Genomic DNA, 23,959 nt, shown 5'->3' with positions numbered 1-23,959 from the left:
CAATGGCATCTATCTATTGTTTCTGTCTATACAGTACATACATTGTATATTTTAAATGTGATGCCAAACATTTGTCTGTGGTTACCGACTACTTCTACATATCTATTCCAATCAAACAGTAAGACATTCTAGCTTGCTTTTTAATAAGTGTAACTACAGAGCTCTGTTATTCTTATTGTTATCCTCCTAGTCCCTGTTGTTGTAAGATTTCTGATTATAGAAGCAGGTCACAGGTCAGAACACTGAAACGATTTGTCACGAGTGGCCCATTGCGAGTGACAGATCTGTGTGTCCTGGAGGCCCTTGTGTGACACATACAAGAGGAACGTGAACCCAGGGCTTTTCTTTCTTTCTTTTGCAGTTTTTTTTAATGCATGTGGTCCAACTGCAGTGGGAGGATGAAACCCTTTCCTAGTGCAGGGGTGAAGATGGAGGTTAAGGTGCTGGGAGAAGGTGGTGACCCAGGTCAGTCTTTTGTACTGGGAGCGAATGGGAACTCTGTTCCCAACGCTGTGCGTGTGCGAACCTATTCATGGTTTGCAGGGTCTAACAGCTGCAGCTGCACAGAGGGCAAGATCATTTCCTGCAATTCTGTTACAGAACCTTGACATTCCAGATGGGTCACAATGGCATACACAACCTGAGTCCCAATTAAAATGCTGTTTCATTCTTTATGACCTACACTGCAAATATGATTGAAACACGTGTAATACATTAAATAGGAAACAGACACAGAAAAGCAGGTAAGATATAAACTTGAGGATTCCAGCACCTTGTTCAATGTGTTGGAAACCAATAGATATTTCAAAGCCTTTTATTCTCCATGGCTTAAAAGAAGTATTTAATTCATATGCAGTAATATGCTAATAAAAAAAGTCTGAAGACATAAATTGAGATAACGTAACTTTAATGCAAAGATATCCGCATTATTCCAAAATGAAATAACCAATATCTGTTTTTTATTGTTTAATCTTACCAATGAAATCCAAGTCTTAATAAATTTTCTCAATATGCAGATATGAGCACAACATTGCGGTGACAGTCCAATGGTGGATGCACATAAGCCTCCACTTACTATACATCCTTCGACCGTTTAACTTCAATAAACATGCATACGAGTTAATACCGAATCATGCCATGCAAAATCTAAACTTTCAACAGGAACGAAGGCGGCATTTGCAGTATGAAGGAAGCTCATCTTCAGGGTCACAGGCAGGGCTACCGTTTCACAGTGGTGTTCGCTTTATACTACCAGCTGAAAAGGTTCTCCACCAAGACCTTTCCTGAGTCCTGTTTTCCGAGTGTTAGCGGTAAATGTGCTTGCCGGTGACTGGCAATCCAACTGGGGCACCTGTTATTACAGCAGCTATTTATCTCTGTCATCTCTTGTCAAGTTTATCGAGACCCGTCTGGACGCTCTATTATGAAACCTCAGTGGAACAATAAGATTGTTGCTGGATCCCTCAAGGTAAACCCCAATTGATTAATTTTACACTTGACTACTTTATTGATTATCACTGCAATTACTAACTAATCTGCTATAGTACTTTAAAGGGATACACCATTGATGGACAATAACTAAATACAAAAAAGATCAAGCACCACATTAATCAGCCTTGGGGTAAACAGTAAAGAGAAAAGAGCGACCTGTGTTATTGTTACAGATGTACTTATTTATTTATTTGTACCCTTATTTCTAAGACATTTCAAAGTCTACTCTCAATTTTTATCATACTAAGGAAAATAAAATAAAATTACAGAACACACTTATTGATAATGTACTGCAACTCTCTGCGGAGATACTCCACAAAGACATCTATTTTCACAGAAACTTTAATTTAAAACGTTCTATTATTATTATTATTATTATTATTATTATTATTATTATTATTATTATTATTAATATAATCAGCAGTACAGTGTACTGGTCAAAATCTGTTATAAATATAGTCTATTATCTATGCATTATGACTTCAGTAGGATCATTTATTCTGTGTTCTCTTTCGTTCTCTATTCATGCTTGATTACTAAATCGAGAAAAAAAAAAAAATTCAACCCCTGGGTCTGTTTCTGAATAAGCTGGTTCGAAACCGGACAAGTAGGGGTGTGCTGCTTTAACTCATGACCCACTTTCTGTACAGTTATTTTCCATTTGGTAACTCACAGTGCACAGAGACAGAAGTTACTGTTGCGCACCACTAATCTACATTTCTAAAACCAAGTCTTCAATGCAGGAATACAGCTTTTAGGAGTCTTCTCAGAAGCAGCCCCCAGTGCAATCATAGCATGATATTAAACAGAGAAAATATAATATTCTCAACATGCATATGGTAAACGGGTATATAAATGGCCCCTTCAAGGTAAACATGCCTACTTGACCAGGAATGTAAACAATGCAAAGGGGAGAACATGGCACCTTGTGTTTTCTATTCCAGTAGGGAATGCAGGTCGCTGTTGACATCATCCCCCAATTGCACACTTTATATAAATTGATTTCTAAGGGCACAGATCGCAAGTCAGATGAATTGCTTGCTTAACTTTTCCACATCACCCCTTTTCTTTTAATTTATTTAACATAATAGGTATCCACTCAGCTAGAATTAACAGTAGCACAGCATAAGCTCCAGTCTCAATGGATTGTACAGAGCAACACAAGCGAAATCCATATGCTTTGAATATGAATATAATAATTGCTAAATGCATAACCCTTGCATAAGACCCCATCACTTCTACTCCACACCTGTATTAAATTGTTTTCCTTTATTCAGCACGTTTTGCAGACATAGTGATCCCACAAGGAGTAGAAACTATTAACAAGAATTGCAACTCATTTGCCAAAAGGCTGGAGATTACAGCAGCCAAAGATGTACACATAGCATTTACTATGCAAAAGATTTGAATTTTTTTTTGTACTGTATTGCTTTTGAGGATGCTCGCCACAATTCTAAAATCAATTAAAAAGCAAACTAAGAAAAAGTAAGGTCGTTTTTTTGTTTTTTTTAATGCATGGATGCTGTTTTGAATCTTTTGACGTTGGTTAAAGATGCATTTGTTTTTGCAGTGCGTCTGTCCGTTGCACAGTTTAAAATGTCTACATCTCAAGTGTACATTCTGGTAAAGGTTTAGTTTGTGATCCAGTCATGGGGCTGTAATGAAAAAGCAGGAAACCTCAAGCACTCCATCTGCTGCAAGTTGCCAACTTAACCACCCAATCGCTTATCTTAATGCTGCCCATTTTTTCAGGCAGGAACTAGGAAGAACGGTCTCCAAACGCATACTGCTATGCACAAAGTAAAATTGCAGATAGCTAAAGTGCACTGATAAATAACAAATGAAAATAAAATGTACTTTTTGGTTGCTTAGTTGTCTTAGTTTAACTTGTTAACATGCTGTTATGCAACAGAAGGAATCAAACTCGGAGACACACAACCCGAAGCAAGGCAGCTGAAACCCGGGAACCCATTGCACATTCTCTCCAGGTGCTTCAATGAGATATTTAGCAAAGCAGCGTCATGTCACTGAAGTCTACTAGCCCTTCCAGTTTAACATTGCCTTACAAAAGGAAGACATAAACAGCAAGTTTAAAACATAAAAGAAATACCCCCTCCCCAGAAAACAAAACTAAACAAACCTTTAAACCCGCTCAAGTTGAGCCCGTGGCTATGATATTATTCAAGTCTGATAGGGGGTTAAAGACATCCCCAGATGAAAGAAGATTCTGAAAAATTTTGGAGCCCACAGGGTCCATTTTTAATGAGCCATAACTTTAAGTACTGCGTAATAAATAATAAAAATTGATAGTTCATTTAACCTACATTGCACCTAAAGGAAAAAACATTACAATCTATTATTGTTAATATCTGTGAAGTGAACAGTAAGTATGAATATATATATATATATATATATATATATATATATATATATATATATATATATATATATATATATATATATATATATATATATATATTAAAACCAAACCCCCATCTTTATTTAGCACTGGTGAAAATGACTCTCCACACCCACATGTTTGTGATTATAGGACGCATTAGCCGATAGCAGCATTTAGCATCTGTGCAAGAATACCAAGCTATCTGTGCGACACAGACTTTCTGTGTGCAGTGCATAAACAAAAACAACTAACATGTGCCTGTTGATGAATTGCTGATCTACATGTTTGTAACACTGATGGCAATAAAGTCAGTGAAGAGCCTAAAACAGCATGCTTCATCCCTTCACTTAGACCAACCTTCCCCCCAAAAAGCAGTGTTTTCCAGTGCACATCAAAGGCAGCACCAGGGTAGGTAGTAATAATTATTACATGCAGATTAAGCCCCAATTTTAAAAATTAAGTATTTTGCTACAGTAACACAATTCCCAAAGAGCACAGAGATTGAAAAGCGTGTCCCATCTTATTGTGACATGGGGCTGGAAGATCAGTCCTCAATTACACAGTGGGCGTGGACACAACCTGTTAGTAGGAGGGGTGAAGCAGTGCCTGACCCGCCCCCTGGGGCCACCCACAGCCAATCCTTTAGTGACAGTGATTGGCACAGAGCGGCAGTCTGTGGTCTTGTGCAGTCCTGTCCCTCAAAAAAAAAAAAAAATGCTGCCAGTTGTCAACCACAGCAATCTGCTTAGCAATGAGAACATTTTACCCTTGGGTGAAAAGATCTCGTATAATACATTTTTAATAGCTTTTTACACTTCTAGCACTTAATAGCTGCATGAAAAAAAGTGTGGTTATACCAGCTTCAATGGTATAAGGTCAGCAATTATAATTCACCTAAATTGCTAAAAAAAAAAAAAAAAAAAAACTTCACCCATTTCAGTGCTAAATCTATCCCCAGGTTTTTTCTTCAGCATCTTATATACATGACATTATATTTCAAACGTCTCAATCGAATGACCCTTTTATTTCAAGCCTTCACTACACTGGGAATGCAAAGTAGTGTGAGTGTGGTATAAAGAGGACTACGAGATTCAAATGAAGTCAAAGTAAAAGGCTGCAGCAAACTTACCAAAGCAACAGAGAGAAAATAGATCAAGTTGCTGCTTCACACTGTGATCAGATGATACTGTCCTGAGATCCAGCTAGTGTTTTTTATTGCATGACAACTCAATTTAATTTTTCAAACCGCATTCTTTCTTTTACAAAAGTTATGCTGACCATTAAGTAGTGTATTTTTGTGGGAGCCTAGCAAGCACCAACAGAACTAAATTTCCAAACAACAGTACAGAGCCGTCACAAAGGTGCAGTAAAAGTCCAGATCACTTTTAAGATACCTAAAGACCTGCTGGAGTCCCGCAGGAGCAGCAGCACCTTGAAAACAGGAAGCCACTAAAGTGCCTTACAACAGGTAATACAAACCCATGACATCACTCTGCCCCTGCAAACAAGCAAAGCGGATGCATGCTTACTGGAGAGGAAGAGTTAAAGACACAAACTGGTTTTTAGTACAGAAGAATGCGCAATGCGTCTGGAACAGGGAGACACGTGTTTAGACTCTGTATACCATTTGGGGCAGGTCAGAAAACTTCAGCTAGCAATCCTCTCTCCTGAATCATTTAATCCCTCCACCTGTTGCTTTGTACGCCCCCCACCCCTGGTTTAGACTGATGACAGTACTGGCTGCTGTGCTTTAGATTCCCTATAAAAGGGGACACTCTGGAAGTGTACATTATCGTAACCATATGTGCACCTTAACACTAAGAAAGAATTAAGTCAGTAGCACCCTTTGCATAAGACATTACTCATGGTTTTTGAATGCAAATTGACGGATAAATCTTCTAGATTTCTTTATAGACAGTAAAACGTTACCTACATATGACAGCATGGCTTTCATTTCTTCATCACTTCTCACTGTGATTCGATCTCCATCCTCATCCTCATCTGTTATGAAGACAGCGCACACAATCTGTTATTGGGTTGTTTTCTTGTTAGGATGTGTTACTGTTAATTCTCCAAGCTAGAAACAAGCACTTCTGCAGATGATTGTTGTTATTATTTGTATTATTATTATTGTTATTAGCAGACTGGCCATTTACTATACACTACCAGATGCCTGGTTAATTTGATGCTGTTCCCATAACTATATTAAATTACAGTCTACAGGTAATTAGCATGTTATTGGTGCAGGCATTGCTAATCGCTCAAAGACTGCTGTACTCACATTCAAAAGCTGTGGTTGTTGCGTCTGGTAAGACCTGGCTAATCACATCCTAAAAAAAAAAAAAAAAAAAAAATGATATCAAGCACACTGCTGACTGTAAAAGTCCTGTCATTTCATGATGCAGCCACATAGAATATTTGACAAGGTACGCATTTCTAACATTACAGGGTTACTATTCCTGTTTTAAAACGAAGGACATTTAAAATGCAACATTTAAAGTACAGCATGCATGGTACTTGTAATTACTGGATGGGTGATTTCACAGAGCCTCTTTCAGTACAGTGCTATTAGCAAATATTTAAACTTGCACTTAACCCTTGGTATAGAGGATGAAGATTGAAACACTGATTGTGAAACTGGCATGTCCGTCAATAATTGAGTAACACAACTCTACTTCTGTAACATACGTATATTTACAATACTAATAATCTGGACTGTAGCGATCTGTTTGAAAGTTTTGTTAATAAGTGCAAGCTGAGGTGTTTAATTTACAGTGTGTGTGTGTTTAGTTGTGTTTTTTCTCACCAAGACATCTCGGAAAATGAGCTGTGAAACGCAGTGCACGGTCCAATCCACATCGCCACCGTCTGGGATTTTAATTCGAATGACTAACACCTGGTTCGCCATTTCATCAAAATGATTAAAAACGAGCAAAATCATAACAACCAGATCTCATCGTTACTGCGACTTTTAATGTTAACAGATCACTATCACACACATCCTATTTTATTTTCCCTTCCCCATTAGGAGACGTGGAATAAGCTGGCAGACTTGAAGCAAACAGATTTCACACGTCAGTTACAAACCGAATCTGTTTTTGTTTAGTTTTCTCTATTTCTTTCGTCCAAACATCTGTTACTTCGATATCTAACGGCTTCACTGTAAAACTAAAAATATACAGGAAGTATACAGGAAGTTTTTTAATCATAACCCGGAAACAAAACTTGCAAGGCTGACCCTCAGAGAGAACGGTGCAGTGGAAGCCATATTTGTGAGTGGCACGCACATCTTCCTTCACTCTAATAATATTAGCCTTGTCAAGTTTGACTCATTTCGCGTGATTTTAGTTTAGGAACTTGTTGACGTCAGTTCTAGCAGTCTAACACCCCAAAAGAGCATGACATTGTATTTGAATGTGTAAATCTCATTCATTTAGATGTTCTGACCTTGGTATTTAAATAGACATTCTCATGCTTGTATGACTGATGATAAAGAAATCACTTTTATTAAATTAATTTAATTAACCTCGCTGGAACGCTGTTTTTCTGGTTTGCTGGTGACCAATTATAGATTTAAATAAACTAGTATAGTATTAGGTTTAGCTACTAGATTTATTTAAAGGCTGTAACCATCTGAACCAGTACAAAACATGCACCAGCCAGCGCTATGTATGACCAATTAAAAAATAGCTCAGTTATACCCCAGAATAGACTTGTTTCTGGTATTACTTACTGTGGTGGAAGCTTCTACATTCAATCTGTGTTATAGCTATGTAAGCAAAACAGAAATAAAAAGGAGAACATTTTCCAGAAGATACCCAGAGAGCTTAGACATCTTACTTGCTTCATAGCTGTGTGCAACTGCCTGGCAGTGCACTATTAATCAATAATCAGAAGCCTAAAACAATCCTTTCATACAGACTGTAGGCTTCCCAGTATTGCTTTCCATATCAATATTAAGACCAAGGTGCATGGTCTAGTCTGTGTAATATTAATGATGAACCTTACTCTAATAGCTTCAGGGGTGATATACAGTAATTGTTTTGGCCAACCTATTAATTTTTGAGTTACAACAAAATGAATGTGATTTTTCTCACTAAATAATTGATTATTTGCAAGGACTACGGCACTCAGCTTGTGAATCACTGACTAAAAAATGGCTTGTGTGTATGTACAGTTATCGTATAAATATGCTTTCAGAAATTATATTTTTATTTCTTGATTTCATATACAAACTTGCAACTTATGGTTTTAGAGGGGATGTACGGTTCATAGAAATCAAATGCAGTAACGGTAAGCAGCCACAAGCATCACAGCTGTAACGATGCTGTGAGCTTTTTGATTAATAATTCAAGTGTCTTTGCTGAAACAATCAGAAGCCGTGTCCTTCTGTGGAGGGTGGGGTAAGGGTTTCCAGTCATGAAATAATAGGACAACAACAACTGCAGGTATTATCATGGGTATTTCATTGCAAAGAATCCAAAAACGTAGTATCAATCATCATTGTTTGGGTTAGTGCTAATTTGGGCAGGATTCTTCCCTCCTCCCCATATAACCTTTAATCACTCTTTTTAAAATATTTGTTTTATCCATGTAACTAAAGAGACAGATCATCAAGCTGTAGGTGTTCATCTTCTCATCCAAGAGCTCATATTATTTCAGACCCGGCTATTGACCTGGTCATCCTGTAGCCATCTCCCCCCGGGCTTCCCATTACCAGCGTGTGAAGGGACTCACCTCCACAGGGGGGTTTACCTGCAACTCCAATCCAATACCCTTCCAATAATTAAAAAGAGGTAGTAAAGCAGAATACGGAAACTAAGGTTAGACTCAAGTCAAATATATTAGCATCCATACCTAGCTTAGAAAAATCCATAAGAAATATGCAGAAACCATGTGTAGTCCCTGAAAAGGAAACATTGCATCTTGCATTGGGATAAAATGGATAGAAAAGTGTCTTATTTCTTCTTTATAAGTTTAAAAGAAACCAATGAATTAAAGTTGACAATGAAAGAGGCCTGCACAGTATTATTGTGCCAGTCCCACATCGCCTACAGTACATACATTTATCAAAATGTGGAATTAGAAAAACAAATCAATAAGAGACAACAGGTTAATTATAATATTCATTGTTTTAAAGCAACTACACTCTGGTGAAATTCATCAGTGGTATAAAAGCAAAAAGTAATGATTAAGGTCTGGGCTCTATGGATTGCAGGGCTGAAGCTATTTTTCATTACTTCCATAAGATTTAAACAGTATTAGTATTTAAAGATCCTGCTTGGCACAGGCCATTAGCATGTAATTGAACTTGCAAGAAAGAGCACTTAAACCTATGTTGATTACCACCTTGTCTTTGAAAGGCAATTAAGAGCCTCAATCACTGCGACAAGGTTTGATTGTATGGACCTTAAAGGACATTGATCCTTCAGCAAAGTGCAGTTACATTTTCCGTTAATTTACAGTAACATGTTTTCAGCTCTGATACCCTAGACTGTTGACCTGGGTGATGTGTAATGCTAAGCAGCTGTTTAGGCTAATGTGCTCCTAACAGTCAATACCGCTTGCATGGAGAGTGCTGATGAAATGTGCAACGTGATCACCTCGGTTTAGGGTTGGATTTCGCTTATTTGCATCAGCCTTTAATTGATATTAAACAAAGCTGCTGGCCGTGCCTGCCCAGTGCTATTCTCTGTGGCACACTTCACTCTCAGTATATATCAGAAAGCATGCCAGTGGATAATTAAGGACTGACTACCTGGATAACAATTGTATTGTTGTGCCGCACATAAAGGACAGCTGAACACAGCTTAAATATGAAACCAAACATCCACACACACATACCGGTAGTGGTTTAAGCTTCACAAGTGATTTGTCTATGTCTCTGAGTAGGCCATTGTACCTTTCGGCCACATGGGATGAGGTGACGTAGCAGAATAACTTCTTGACCTCAAAAAATCAAAAAGAAACATTTCATCATACCTGCATGCAGATTGTTTTGTCTGAGATACAGCAACTGAACACAGGCCTTGACTAATTTTACCACTAGTTCAGTCCATACACTACACACACAGTGAACTTACCTGATGAAGCAAATTAATTCACATTCAGCTATTTAATGAGCCAATTCGCAAACCGTTTCATTGCAGTTTGTATCACTCTTTGTTTTGTATTCTGTTCATGTAAAATGAAACTCCTGCTGCTTGCTTAATTGTTCTGTAAGTTTTGTCAGTGGCAAACAAGTGCACCTGAGCACAGGCTCAGCATTGCTGGTTCCTTGACGACGCAATCTTCCAAACAGAGCTGTTGATCACCATTAAACTTACTTGCTTATCTGCTCCTTTGGAGTAAAGCCCCAGGGGACCACTAACAGTCAATTTTTCCTTTTGACCAGAACCTTGCCGCTGTGTTTATTTTAAAGCTATACAGCTTTCCAATGAGTGTTACAAGGTTTTTCTGTGTACTGTGTCTGTAGGTCATTGTCACTGCTGAATGCTAATTGGCAGAGGGCAAACCAAGGCCGAGCAACATTCTTATATACAATGCAACATATTTTGAGCATGTGGCAAATACCATGCAGATAATAGAGCAAGTAGTGAAATACCTTGCTATTGTGAACTACCTGTGAGTAATAATATCCAGATCTCTCTGTTCAGTGAGATTGAACGGAACTGTTTGCAGTGGGGTTTCATAGATTTTAATGAGCTGTCATTAATGTGCTAATTGTTATTTGCATTGTAGTTTCATACTGTAACCTACATAAGACACTGGGAAACAAGGTGGGTCATCTCAAACCATTCTTACCTGGTCACATTGTTGATTACAAATATATCTAAAGTGTCCAGCAGGGGGTGTTAGTGTATATACTGAAAGTACCTATGTCTTCATGACTGATTTTTCACAGGCATATTCTGTCCTATTAAACATGTAAACCTGTTTGACTTCAAAAAAAAAGTCCTCAATTCAGAGTAACCTGCATGGGATCCCACCATCTGAAGCATATCACTGTGGTAATACCGTACACCTTTTGATCTACCAAAACTACAGTGTGGCACAATTAACCAAAACTGGTTTAAAATATCCTTGCGATTCTCTAGTACTGTCTAGAGTCTAGTTATTGCATTACTTTAAATCCAGGCCAAAACAAATTAATCTAACAATAGCCTAACTCATCAATCAGGGCACTTTTAAGTGTTTGTTAATTTCAGTCCCATTGAAAAATGATTTGCACTTGTCTTGTCCTCCCCTTCCTGTTTTGCGTGTGAAGCAAACAATCTCATCAGCAATTAACTTACACGGCCCTGGGAGACCGTCGACACCTCCCATTAAAAACAACCCACTTTATCACAGCCAGTGTGCTGCTGCTGCTGCTTCCCCGGAGCCGGCTGACAACAAATACGGTTTTCAATACTAATCCTACAAATAATATCATTACATTTCAACCCTTGATCTTGCCTAGGTCCTAGCCCATCCCTCACCACGATCAACTCCAGGGCAGCAAGAGGTCCATTGATTTCCATGTAATACAAGAAATTATTACTTTTGCTTAAATATTACACAGAGAGAAATCAAGACCCTGATTAATGCTTTGAGCAGCACAGCACTGCAGTGATCAATAGAGTAGTTTGTCAAAGAGGCTCTCCAAGGATGCTAGTACATCACGCTGTAATCAGGGGGCCCCGATTGTCTGTTTGTATTGAGTAACAGGTAAGCAAAGTCAGCAGTCTGCATTATCAGAAATCAAACGCGTGGGGCTGACTGGAGGTGTGCTCCCAATAAAAGGCTACATTCACTGTCTGGTAATTAAAAACCATTTTATCAGCCTTGTATTCAGGCCAGACGTCCACAGTGCAATATTGACAGGGGCGCTTGGCATTGAATGAGCACTATTTGACCTTTAAATATATGAGCTGCAGTTATTTAACTTCATATGTTACCCTGGGGGAAAAAAAGAGATGAATTCAGTGTTTCCTCCGATTTTAATGAAGAACCGTCTATTTTTTGGTTTAGCTTCTAAATATTTTGGCATTAAATTGTTATTTAACTTCGTAATCTGATAAAAAATAAAAATAAAAATGCAGTGCTTCCGCAATATCTGACTTACACATCAAAGAGTTGTGAAATATTGAAATCAGTGAATTGGTGAAGGGCTCCTTTACAGTGAAGTATATAGTAGCACATGTATGGTCAACATTGCCAAACTGGACATTAACCACATTTGTGAGTTATGGAACTGTGAAAGAACGAAGCAGCATATTATATTCACTAGAACAGGACAGTAAAAAAAACAGAAAAACACGTAAATATGTGAAACATTTGTAATTTATTGCAAATTGAATAAATGCAATATGACCATGTACATTACATGTACAACAATAGCAGATACCTTCTCTATTATGCCTAGTTAAAACACAGCACCTTCATCCTCTTTATAGGAAAAATACACAGTGACAGGGCCTGAAGTCATGTGCACAGTCTCAGGCACTGTAGCGACAAACCAAGAGCCGATACCATATGCTAACGTAGGGATACCTGAAAGAAAAAGCACAGCAGATATTAGGGGCTTTGGGTTCTGCTTTTGTTTCCTCCTTAAGTATTAAACATATTTAGACATATTGGGAATGCCTGTAACCAATCAGAAAAGCCTTATATAAACACACAATACAGAGGTGTAATCAAGAACTGCCCATAGTATGAAATTACCTACCCAAGTTACATTTTATCTCGATTCCATACGGCAGAAAGCGTACCAAGTTTCATTTCCTGGCTGTGACTGATCTATTTAATTGCTCTTCTGTAAATTATTACCCGAGACAGCATAAAACACGCAGATGGAGTTTATTTTGACATGCTCTGGAATTTGGCCAGGGTTAACTCTCTTTCTCAACTTTAAAATGGGCCACAGGGTCATGCTTACTGTCCTCAGAATACACAAGCCCATGGAATACAATACAAAGAAACAGAAACCAACAAAATCAGTGCACATGACATTACATTATGTACACAAAAAACTGGAAGTCATTGCTTGTAATTAAAAAGGTACCATGAGGAAAGTACCACTTACTACACATTTTGTGTAGATAAAACACCCTTTAAGACCATCATTTTAAAATTTCAATGTTTACTGTAAAAATGTTTACCAAAAAAAAAAAAAAGTTTTGCCCCCTGGTCAGATCCTCACCTAAATTATTAACTTTTAAAGCTGTAAAGAACTTGTTTTCAAATTCTAAGTCCTGCCAGGGTGCCTTGGCGCAATGGTACTTGATGAAAGGAAAGCACCCGGTCCTCAGTATGTGATAGTTGGCCCCCTGCATCACCGGCCAGTTAAAATGTGACAGCCCAAACTGGTCATTCTCCACGGCGCTGTAGCTGACGCAGAACGAGGTCGAGAAGGGAAGGCGCCTCTGCTGCAGGTGTTGAGTTAGTACCTCGGAGGCCCTGGGTTTGGGCACATTGTTTTTCGGTCCAATTGGAAAAAGAAGTACTTTTAAAATGATTCCATGAATCCTTTTCATTAAAGCGGTCATTGCTTAAAAATGAAACAAAGCATTATACTACATTATAGTAAATGAATTCAAGACGAGGTATTCGGTGAGGACTGATCATTCTCCCTCCTGAACAATGTAGCACCTTGCAAACATGTCAGGGGACGATGGTCTCGTTTTTTGTATTTCATGTAAAGCAATAAGGTATTTTTTTTTTGTCATGTATTTATGGAAGTCTTGGACAACTGCAAACAATCTCCGTAAAAAATCAGTTATTTGCCTTACTCTTAACATAACGTTTTTATTTCAGATTAACTTCCATTAAAAACAAACAAAAAAACAACAGCCTTACAACATCGATTCCGGTTACAAATATTTTGTAACAAGTACAAAACACATTAATACATAGTTTCTACAGATTGTACTGTGCATATCGGGTCTAACCAGCGATGTATTTACTTAATTTAATGTTCCAGATGTCATTTCTAAATGGCTTCGCTTATAGTACTTTCAAACCCTTTCCATCACCTCTAAACTGCAGGCGCTGCCCTGCATTTAGAATTCCGGAGAGAAACATTCTTGTTAGTCATTTTAGTTCCTAGTTAAACATGTCTTTTAAAACACTAACGCAATTCTGGTTTTTAATAGTAAACCAACCTTTAGCTCGACAGAGTACAGTACAGCACTACCAACCAGTATTACAGAATAAGTATAAAACGCTGAGTGCTATTCGGCTGCAGTAATGTACTTTTTGCTATGAGAGAAGAGGCAGTTTCTCCCACACAGCATATGAAACCTTTGGCACCATTTGTATAGCCTTAGCCTTCTTTGTGAAAACAACAGTATCCCAGAATATGTCACACGCTAAAATATAATTCCCCGGTGTCTGTTTCCTGTAGAGTACAGTTTGGTTTTTGTGCACTCTATTTAGCAGGAAGGCTACAGTTCTCAGACGTAGTTTAGCAGTCGGGACCCCAAACTTCCTTTGCTCCTAACCCGGCTTTCGATGTGGTCTAAATGGAAGCCTGTACACTGTGTCCTGCTATCACGTACAGCAGCGCTCAGAGGATGTTTATAAAACATATTCCAGTTATAAAAAGCAGAGATTAAAATGTTGATCTCTCCCTCCTTTTTTTTTTTAACGAAAACGGTTTCCTTAGGGTATCATAACAAAGTGCAAGGTTTTGTTTGTTTAAATAAAAAAAATATATATATACAACTTCTAATGTTACCAAACTAATAACAAACAGCATGTCCTTATAGTATAACAAAAAATAAAAAGAGCACATGCTGCATGTTTCCATGAAATCAAATCCTAACACTGTTCACTGACTGAGCAACAAGCAGCCTTCCAGGTGAGTAACAGAACACGCATCACGTTCAGCTGCTCACAGTCTCATATGCTCTACAGTATGGAGAGGTGTCTGAGGCCCTTGCTCTAGGTTTCTCATTTGCATTTTAAGTCCTCTGGTGACAGTTTTTCCTGCAAAATTGCCCCTGATGATAATGCATCTTGCAACTGGAAGGGCTGTTTTTGTGAGTGCTGTATTTAAAAACAAAGTTATTCTCTGATTTTAAATGCATATTTACAGTAATCAATTCCAATCATTTCACTTTAAAATAAATCCCTTTTTATGTCATGACCCCCGTTCATTCCAATTGGTTATTTATTCATAAACCCTATAATCAGAAAGAGGTTAGATCCCTTGACATGCATGCTGTTCACCATTCAATAAATAAAATGAAAACAATATGAAAATTGTTGCTCGTAATGCTTAAAAAAACCTCTCATAATAGATTTGATCAATGGACAATGAGATTCAAATAAACCCAAAAGTGGCAGCGATGAACAATTCACTACAGTGGTTCCATAATGGTAAAGGCAAGTAGTCAAGAATATATTAAACAAACAAAAAATAAATAAATCTTGAGTCATACTTAACCCTAATTATAATGCCTTAACAAAACTGTTTAACAAATGACATATCAGTAATCCAGTTGTTGTGTATTATAGAAAATTAACTGGGATCGTTAGTTAATTAACACCTTACCTTAAAATTGGTCTCGCCTTGCATATTAGGGACTGATATTTCTTGATGAATGATGGAGAGATTGCGAGCAAAGGTCATGAGGGCCCCCTGGAGATCCTCCCCAATTGTTCTGTTAATGATATCCAAACAAATGAGTTTACTAATGATTCCCCTTGCATGCTTAAAAAACAATCACCCTCTCATTCAGGAAAGATGTGCTGAAGGAATTTAATGAGTATTTCCAACCTTACACGACAGCAATCTTCAGGGAAAAATGAAAGATGAGGTACTATTTTAACTTGTCAACACAAGGATTTGTGTAATAAATATCTTTTATTAATCAACTCACCACAGCATACCAATGGGTTTATTCGTCAAGTCCCACGGACCCATTGCAGTGGTAGGACAATGCTTCTCATTTTATGATACTTCCTTTGAAAGGAGGTTTGTGGTTTTTGTTGAGTGTCACACACCATATAAGGTTTAGACACAATAAGACATTAAAACCTTGCACCATGCAGCCTGCCCTGACACTTCTCCTGTTCTGGTTTCACTGCACAGACAATCTGGCAACGCTGCCCAAACAGTCCTGGAAGACTTATTCATACGTGTGAATCAGCTTAAATACATGATGTTACCCACACAGTGCTGCAAGTCCCCTGGCACCCTGAATACATTGTCCTGCTTATAATCAAGATTGACAATATGCATGTAGAATAACTGGTACCCTTTGCACTGAGCATGAGCTAGCAGACTTTCTAAAATCTGCTTTGATTCAAAGATAGAGCAAAATGATTTGTGATCCCCCTTTATCACGCACTTCAAATATGTGAAGTCAGATAGGCTTGTATGCAAACTGTACACCAATTAGGAACCAGTGTTCTCCTCTGACACGTTTCTAATCTATGGCTGGGTTGCACATCTGAGAGGAAAGAAGCCACTCATGAGCATGGCCTGAGCTAATCGTTCAAAGAAGATACAAAGTCTGCTCTACACAATCAGCTGTGCAAGGGCTCACAAATAACCATGCAGCGTCTACACAAATATCTGCACACACATTGTTAAGAATCTACTTCAATAATTTAACAAAGTTTAGTTTTATTCCTCTCAGAAAACCTGCCATTGCACTTGCTTCCAGAGGTTATTACAGAGCAGATCAGTGGTAAAAGATGGAATTAGCTCATTGTTATGCTATAAATGAGATTCGGGGTGCTGCCTGGCTGGGACATTGTTTTGTTTGTTACTAAATAAATACAGTCTGCAACATTGCCAACTGTCATTAACTTTACTGAAGGCTCACACTCATCATCCTGGATGAGGAAACATTTGATTGGGCAATCTCTCTACTTGCATCATCCCCAGGCTGTGTCTTTTGTGGCTGTTGTGGAGATAAACAGTGTCCCTTGCCTTTCCTGGAAACAAGAAAATAAGGAAAATCCTGAAATCAAGCGTCCTGCAGAACCAAATGTATCTATTCTTGATTAGATTATAATGACTCTGTTGGCTGCCAGAATGTTCTATTGGTAAAAATTCTACTGATTCATTTGGACTGATTTGTATTCTCATATTAATCAGCATGTATTGTAGTACAGGCTATAATCAAATGGGAAAAAAATAAAAATACATTTTACATACATCACTGGAACCTTGAAAATGGTGTTCTGTTTCCAAATGTTTGTTAAGTCTTTTTCTAGAAGTCTAGATATTCCTTCTTACATATTGCATCAGTCTGCTAAAATACTGCAGTGATCCCAGTCCACAGTAATCTATCTATCTATCTATCTATGGATTTGACTGCAGTATTTTGTGCTTTGACATATTTGTTCAGCTTTTTGGTGGCTTGTCTTACTCCCCTAAAGCAAGCGCTACCTGAGTGTGGAAAAGAAAAACAAAACAGAAACTGGGGTCAGGCTGAGCGTTTGCATCAATGTGCACAGCATTAGGTCAACTCAAATAGTTTCCAGAAAAAAGTATCTAATTTCACAGAACTCCATGTCATACTGTTCATAAATATACCTGTAGCATTAACGTTAAAATGTTCCCATGATAGCGTTAAATGCTTGTTGTCTGCAGAGTGTGGTAAGCACAGTTAAATTACCTTTGTTAGTTAGCTCCTGTTTATCAGTATGACACAGATGTAGGAGGTGTCTGAAGCTATGGAGCAGTGTCAGATATCGTGTTTATTTAATGAAATATTCATAAAATAAATAAAAGAATGCAGGACTGCATGTCTGAGCTTTTTAAATATACATATGGCTCAATAATTGATCAAGTAAAGGTAGTTTTTGTTTATGCTGTGGTAAAATAGCTTATGGCATCACATTGATGATCATGGAAATGTTCCCGTCTCTGTTACCTTGACATCAAACCCCACTCCTTGTGCCTTGCACATCTGAAAGAACACACTGTAGTGCACCATGGCCAGGTTGGTGTGTCTCAGCTGGGTTCTCATCACGGCACAGTGGCTTGTGACTGTCGGAGGCTGGCAACAACAACACAAGCACCGCTACAGTTTATCAAAAAAAAGCAGCATTTTTATAACCAAATGTTAGATTTTTCATGTGCAAGCAATCAGAAAACCAAAAACAGCCTGATATAGATATATTAATTCTCCAAACGTTCTATAAATAATTCCCCACTTAGATACATTTACAGGTGTTTTTTTTTTTTTTCTCAATGGGGAGTTTTCAGATTTTTCGGTATTTTTAGTGGTAGTCCAGTAAGTATATTATGCATGTGCTATTGTGGAATTTGATTAATCAAAGTCTTTACTACAACGTGCAATTCAAAAAGAAAAAAAAAATAGATCAACATAGTAACAAACGACTCACAAAAATGGTTACATTGCAGAGGTCTCTATTAAGAGTAAAACGCTTCCTATTATTAATATTCTTATTATTGCACTTAATGAAGTGCTGTAGATTTACAATAACGGAACAGCATTACTTGAACAGTTCGTAATTCATTTTATTGGTGACAAATTTAAGCTGGCATACTTGAAATTCTTGCATAACAAAAAAAAAAAAAAGTCTGGCTGAGATTTAATCATGTTTGTAATATTGATAGTTAATAACAGCCACTGCTAAAACATTAACTTTAAAAAAGAGGAGCCTGTGAAATCTGCTGTATTGAGCAAGAGGCTGAAACGAAATGAATGTTTGATAAAATAATACAAGTAGCAGCTTAACAAGCGTAAACTCGAGTTTGCCACTAATAATGGAGTACTATTGTTTAAGGACTGGCCTCGGGTTGATGAGGTGCTTATTTCAGCTACACAGTCTGCATACACATGCATAATGAATTGCTGTATGAATTATTAATGTGTTGATTATTTAGTCCCATCTATCAGAATGATAATGTATTCTGCATCCACTGGCCGATTGGGTTTATACATAATTACATTAGTAATAGCATTTAACAAAACAGATGGTTTTTTGTTAATTTTATTATTATACGGGACAGATTTTTGAAATATTAAGCGACATAGAAGGGTGGGTAAGATCAATATCATTTCTAAGACCAGAATATTCGAATTTGCAGTGCTTGGTATAGTAGACATGTAGGAATTGAAGATTGACAAGATGTTTTGATTGTCATAACAATGAACTTTTCAAGACTGACCATTCTCTCAATCTATAATAATACAGTAGCTAACCCACAGCTGCATGTTATTTTATTGCAGTTTAAAAAGAAGGATTCTGTTTTCCTTGCTTAACAAGGTAAACAAGTGCTCAGCTCTCCTCTTAGCAACATGCCGTAGAGACTGTTGTAATGGCTGATCCAAGGCCAGCTCATTAAATTGTTTAGTTTAGAGGTTTTCTATTGGCAGTAAGCCAAACACTTTATTCTTTGAGACCATGGTTGCTTGTAAACAATATTTAAAGGAGCAGACATGTATGAATATGTTATACAGTATATGAGATTAATAGTCTCTTACAATCACATGAGCAACGTTTTCTTTCAATTCCACCTGGGGTCCCATATACACAAAGACTGGCAACCTTGCCAAGTCAGTACCAATTGAAGCCAGTTTTAAGCAGCCCAGTCATGCAAGCTGGGATAAGGCTGTATGCTTCAAGCCAGGAATGATTTTGGGCTGTGATTTTTTTTTTTTTTCATCTACCAAATGTAAAGTCCAGAGATAAAAAGCAACAAAAACCCTGCAATATTAAAAAAGCCGTTCCTTAATACTTCACTGGTAGATTCATAACAAGCATTAATTATGCCATCCATATTTAACCTCGGCGACATACCAAGGAATATAACAGCTCTGTAATGACTTGTAATTAATTTGTGATTGTAATGAGAAACTGGGTTATGAAACATTCTTCATGGCTGAGGTAGCCTGAGCTGCAGTTAACGCACACGTACCGTCGCTGCCTCCTCTCGGAGCCGGCCAGGCTGTTTCACATCCCTGGCGGGCGGAGGGACTTCCAGCTGACTGGAGCGGCAGTCCAGCCTCCCCCTGGTCATCAGCAGCATCAGCTGGGTCATTGACAGCTGATCACTGAAGTCCAGATCAGTGGCCCACACCTGGAGGATTGAACAAACATAAACACTGCACTGGAATGCAAATTCACACAGGCAGCGACTCTGGAATCTCACTGCACTGTGAGACTGCCCAAGCAGAAACATGAATGTCAGAATTAAGAAAATGTATTATTAACAAACAAAGCGCTTTTTTCATTTTAATTTAATTTGTAGCTTTTGTTTTTATTACATTAAAAGACTGCAAAAGGAATAATTTCATATTTATATTTTACTAGTTTCAAACGCAGATGTTTAACACAACAGCGTTGGAATGGGAGACTATAAACGTGTTGAAAGCAAGTATACATTTCTTAAGTGATAATAACAGAAACGCCAGCTGGAGCAATGTTACATTTAGAAGATGGGATGACGTCTTGTATGTTTAACAACCAGCATTTTATTAGCCTCATTCTGCAACCAAAAACACATCTCCGAGAACAAAAGACTCCCTGTTTTGATTACTGTTAAGAGAGGTGTTTCACTGTAGATCTGGTCCCTGCTTTTAAAATGGTACCTTTGTTTGTGTTTGAATCTGGAAGTATCCTCTGTGGATCTGCCCTAGTGCTTAGCACTCTAAAACAAACCTTGCATTGAGTGACTTCAGATCTGAATGGTAAATGGCATCATTATAAGGATATTAAGGGGTCACTCTGTCAAGGCCTTATTCTAAAACAGGACTAATTTCAGAATAATATTTTAATAGCAGTGCCCTCTTTAAAGTAGGGAATAAATCACAATTGAAAGAGTTCTTAATAACTAACTGCCAGGTGGCTGCAGTGCCTTCCTGGGTTCCTATTTGTCAACTTAAACGTTCCTGCCATCAAATGCAAATCCTCCTCCTAGCGAGCGCCTGCTGACCTTTACTCCTCTCATTTGATGAGCGTTTAGCCGTATTTCTTCTGCTAAATTTCTGGATCTGTCACAGCTATTTACTGCAGTCATTTACAGCATGTCTGATTTGAAGGGTTTGTTTTTTGAGTCCCTGCTTTATTTGTGCTGCTAAGACTGACACCCTTGAGCTCCTGTTATTACAGCACATTACATTAAGAGCTTTGATTTGCGTTGCGCTGGATTGCTCACTGTTAGCTGAGCTAAGCAGCACCTAAAGAGGAGATCCTTATTGTTTTACTTATGATTATCTAGATATATCTTGAAAGGCTTACTGATAGTATACTCTAATGTAACAAAATGCATCCCTGAAAGTCCTGTAACAGAGATTCTTTAAGGTTGTCTGCAGGTGGATTGCATTTCAATTTTCTTTATTGCATTTAAAAAGTATAAAAATCAGATTAAAGTATACAATTTGTGTTTTTTAAAAAAAGCTAGCTTTGGTATAAATTGCCAAGATGAATAAGCTATATTTACAATCTTCCAGATTTTATAAGCTTTTGTTCCTGAGTAAGACACACACAAGCACATACAGTATACACACATACAAAATATATATATATATATATATATATATATATATATATATATATATATATATATATATATATATATATATATATACTGTAGACTCTTGCATTGAAAGCTCACACAATGTAATAAAATACCATGAAATGGGACAAGATTCAAAATAGCACATCACTTTGTGGTGCCAAACTAGGTGGGCTGGGGAATGTGTCACACGACGTGCATCCGTGCACATTACTGCTTCTGAATCAAGAAAGAAAAATAAACCATGTCAGTGAATAACAGCATAGGTGATAGATCCAATCATATTGTAATATCAAGTACTGTACACTGAAATAAACCAAATTGATAGTCAGTCTGATCTAATGCTAATAGTAACTGTTTGTCTAAATTGTAATTTTAACTTGGAATCAACTAAAATAAAAAAAATTAAAAATACAAAATCAGAGCCAAACTGATTTATGAAGATATATTGATCCTGTTTTCTCCATTCTAGTTAATACCCATCACAGGCTGAAGGACAGACTCCAGAGAGCCCTTTACAAAGTCCATAAGAATCAAACGGTCCTGCTTCATTGTCAGACACAACAAAGACTGCTGAAACACGACCCTGGATCGTACCTGTTTGCATTGTCTTCTTTTTCATTAAAAGCTACAATCCAGCAGCTGAGGCTCCATTACTCCACAATGTGCTGCAGGACTACAAGGGCAAACATATGTGACCCGCTTTACCCCTTTAAAAAAAGACTGCTTTTAGCAACAGGTTTCAATGCAAATGGATGTTCAAATCCAGACTTATTTGTACACAGATATATCTGTGGCGTCTACTTTGCCTTTTAGATTTGGTTTGTAATATATATCCTTCTGCTAATGGCTCGTGGTGCTTTTTTAAAATGTTAATTCAGTAGCATTTCAAAGGAGCTGAAAGAGACTAGGATTATAAATAAGCACTGCAATTACATATCGAATTGGTATTCAGTTACTATACAAACATCCCTTTTATATTTTTGAACTGATAAAACATTCAAAGGCTATTTCTTGGTGGGTATGTCACAGAGCAATATTTAAACTTTAAACTAAAAAAAACAAACAAAACAAAACAAAGTCTGAATGCTGTTCAGGATAACCACACCACAGCGCCGACCTGAAACCGCCCCTCGAAAAAGAATCTATACATCATCAGCCAGGGCGGTGGAGACAAAGAGGAAACATGCAGCCTGCTGATCAGGAAACCATTTTAATTAGATCTCAGCATTACGGGCAGAAATTCTAACTTTCTAAAGCAGATTAACAAACCCACGCAACAGATCACCAACTAAACAAGGAGCATTCCAGCCAGGTTTCAATGAATCCCCAGAGGGAGTGACCTACAGCTCATTTGCACTCACCTCGCTCTGCACTGTACCCAGCAACAGAGGCATCGAGCACAGCCAAGCTGAATGTGGAAACTGAAAGGTGATTACATACAGAGCCTTTCTGCTATTAATGCAAGCCAGCAAATAGAACAGAACTGGTTCTGATTCATGTCTATAACAAAATCGAAATCAATAAAGCACCACTGTGTTCCATATACTAGATTATAGCTCAAAAATAAGTTAAACATGCATTTTTAATGGTCTACTCATAAGCTCTATTCTATTGCCGTGTATAAAACTACTATTATATACACTTAAGCTGATTTTGTCAAACTTTCTCCTGTGCTTATTACAGTGTGTTTTACAACATGATTCATTCATCTTATAATGCTGCCCTCTAGTGGTAAATAATCTGAGCGCAGCTTTTTAAAAAACAGAAGGCTACAAGCAATTAAAATAATAATGTGAGGTTACAATACTGTTCCAGGTTACCTCAATTGTGACTGCAGAGGAAATTATTATTATTATTATTATTATTATTATTATTATATTATTATTATTATATTATTATAAGGGGTCGAGTAATACAAATTATATTGTCTAATTAGAAAAACTAAAAAACGTTTCTGTAAATGTTTGAGCATGTAATGTTTGTTTAAAATATATATGATTCGTGTGCTATATATATGAATGAATGTAAATTTTTTTAATTGTGCCCCATTTTATGCAGTGCAATGCAATGCATGTGTTTAGATACAGTATGTAATGCTATGTACAGTTTCTATACAGGGTGCCATTTTAAACACTAACAGCATCCAGTATTTTGTGTTTCATTTCAAGAAACTATCACTTCATTCAATACAAGATGAAAATATCTACAACATATATCCGGAGATAGCAGCTGGAATCCAGGTCTTGATGTTCTCAGAATCAGTTCTGACTTGCATTTCAACAGTTTCCTTAATAGCTGCCAATTCATTAATTCAATTGGTTTCTAGTGTTTATTGTCACGGGGGAGTCATCGTGTTCTACATATCTGCTCCTGAGAGGAAATCTGTCTTACATACAGGGACTTGGGGATGGTGTTTTCTCTGAATCAGACCTCACTAAGGAGCACATAATCACACTTTGCAATTACTTCATTGTATGCTTCATAGCAAAGACACAAAGCACCATTGGAACACTGCAGGAGACCCGTAACACATGCAGGAGCTATGAGCCATGGCTGGTAGGCAATCACATTTGTGGTTC

At 37.5% G+C, this 23,959-nt stretch overlaps 2 protein-coding genes across 5 annotated transcripts in view; both read right to left on the bottom strand.

Annotated features, from left to right (window-relative positions):
* LOC121294693 (dual specificity mitogen-activated protein kinase kinase 5) overlaps positions 1 to 7,069 on the bottom strand; it is a 70,819-nt gene extending 63,750 nt beyond the window's left edge. Inside the window, exons 1-3 of the mRNA XM_041218692.1 lie at positions 6,699 to 7,069; positions 6,174 to 6,222; positions 5,826 to 5,893 (exon numbers count right to left, since the gene is read on the bottom strand). Of these exons, the coding sequence (XP_041074626.1) occupies positions 5,826 to 5,893; positions 6,174 to 6,222; positions 6,699 to 6,833 (252 nt within the window). The 5' untranslated portion in view covers positions 6,834 to 7,069. The remainder of the gene's footprint in view (positions 1 to 5,825; positions 5,894 to 6,173; positions 6,223 to 6,698) is intronic.
* Positions 7,070 to 12,196: 5,127 nt separating this feature from the next.
* On the bottom strand, positions 12,197 to 20,113 carry LOC121294923 (uncharacterized protein C15orf61-like). Of its 4 annotated transcripts, XM_041219126.1 has the most exons (4): positions 19,779 to 20,113; positions 17,764 to 17,889; positions 15,429 to 15,537; positions 12,340 to 12,424 (listed from the first exon to the last, which is right to left on the bottom strand). In XM_041219126.1, the coding sequence occupies exons 1-3, from the start codon at positions 20,040 to 20,042 to the stop codon at positions 15,454 to 15,456; spliced, it is 474 nt and encodes a 157-aa protein (XP_041075060.1). In that variant the 5' UTR covers positions 20,043 to 20,113; the 3' UTR covers positions 12,340 to 12,424; positions 15,429 to 15,453. The 4 variants fall into 4 exon arrangements, with proteins under 4 accessions (XP_041075059.1, XP_041075060.1, XP_041075063.1 ...); XM_041219129.1 differs by lacking the exons at positions 12,340 to 12,424; positions 15,429 to 15,537 and adding an exon at positions 16,714 to 17,276; XM_041219128.1 differs by lacking the exons at positions 12,340 to 12,424; positions 15,429 to 15,537 and adding an exon at positions 16,714 to 16,819.
* Positions 20,114 to 23,959: the final 3,846 nt, after the last annotated feature.

Source organism: Polyodon spathula, chromosome 19, assembly GCF_017654505.1.
Source record: "Polyodon spathula isolate WHYD16114869_AA chromosome 19, ASM1765450v1, whole genome shotgun sequence".
Lineage (NCBI taxonomy): Eukaryota > Metazoa > Chordata > Actinopteri > Acipenseriformes > Polyodontidae > Polyodon > Polyodon spathula.
The sequence above is the reverse complement of the archived record's forward strand: the minus strand, read 5'-3'. Positions and strand labels throughout refer to the sequence as shown.

What these genes read in the sequence shown, in the direction of transcription:
- LOC121294923 (XM_041219126.1), bottom strand. Translation starts at nt 20,042, where the DNA reads ATGTTTCTGCTTGGGCAGTCTCACAGTGCAGTGAGATTCCAGAGTCGC. An exon ending in TCCGAGAGGAGGCAGCGACG is followed by an intron (nt 17,890 to 19,778) that starts GTACGTGTGCGT and finishes TGTTGTTGCCAG; the next exon opens with CCTCCGACAGTCACAAGCCA. An exon ending in GAGTGGGGTTTGATGTCAAG is followed by an intron (nt 15,538 to 17,763) that starts GTAACAGAGACG and finishes TATCATTAACAG; the next exon opens with AACAATTGGGGAGGATCTCC.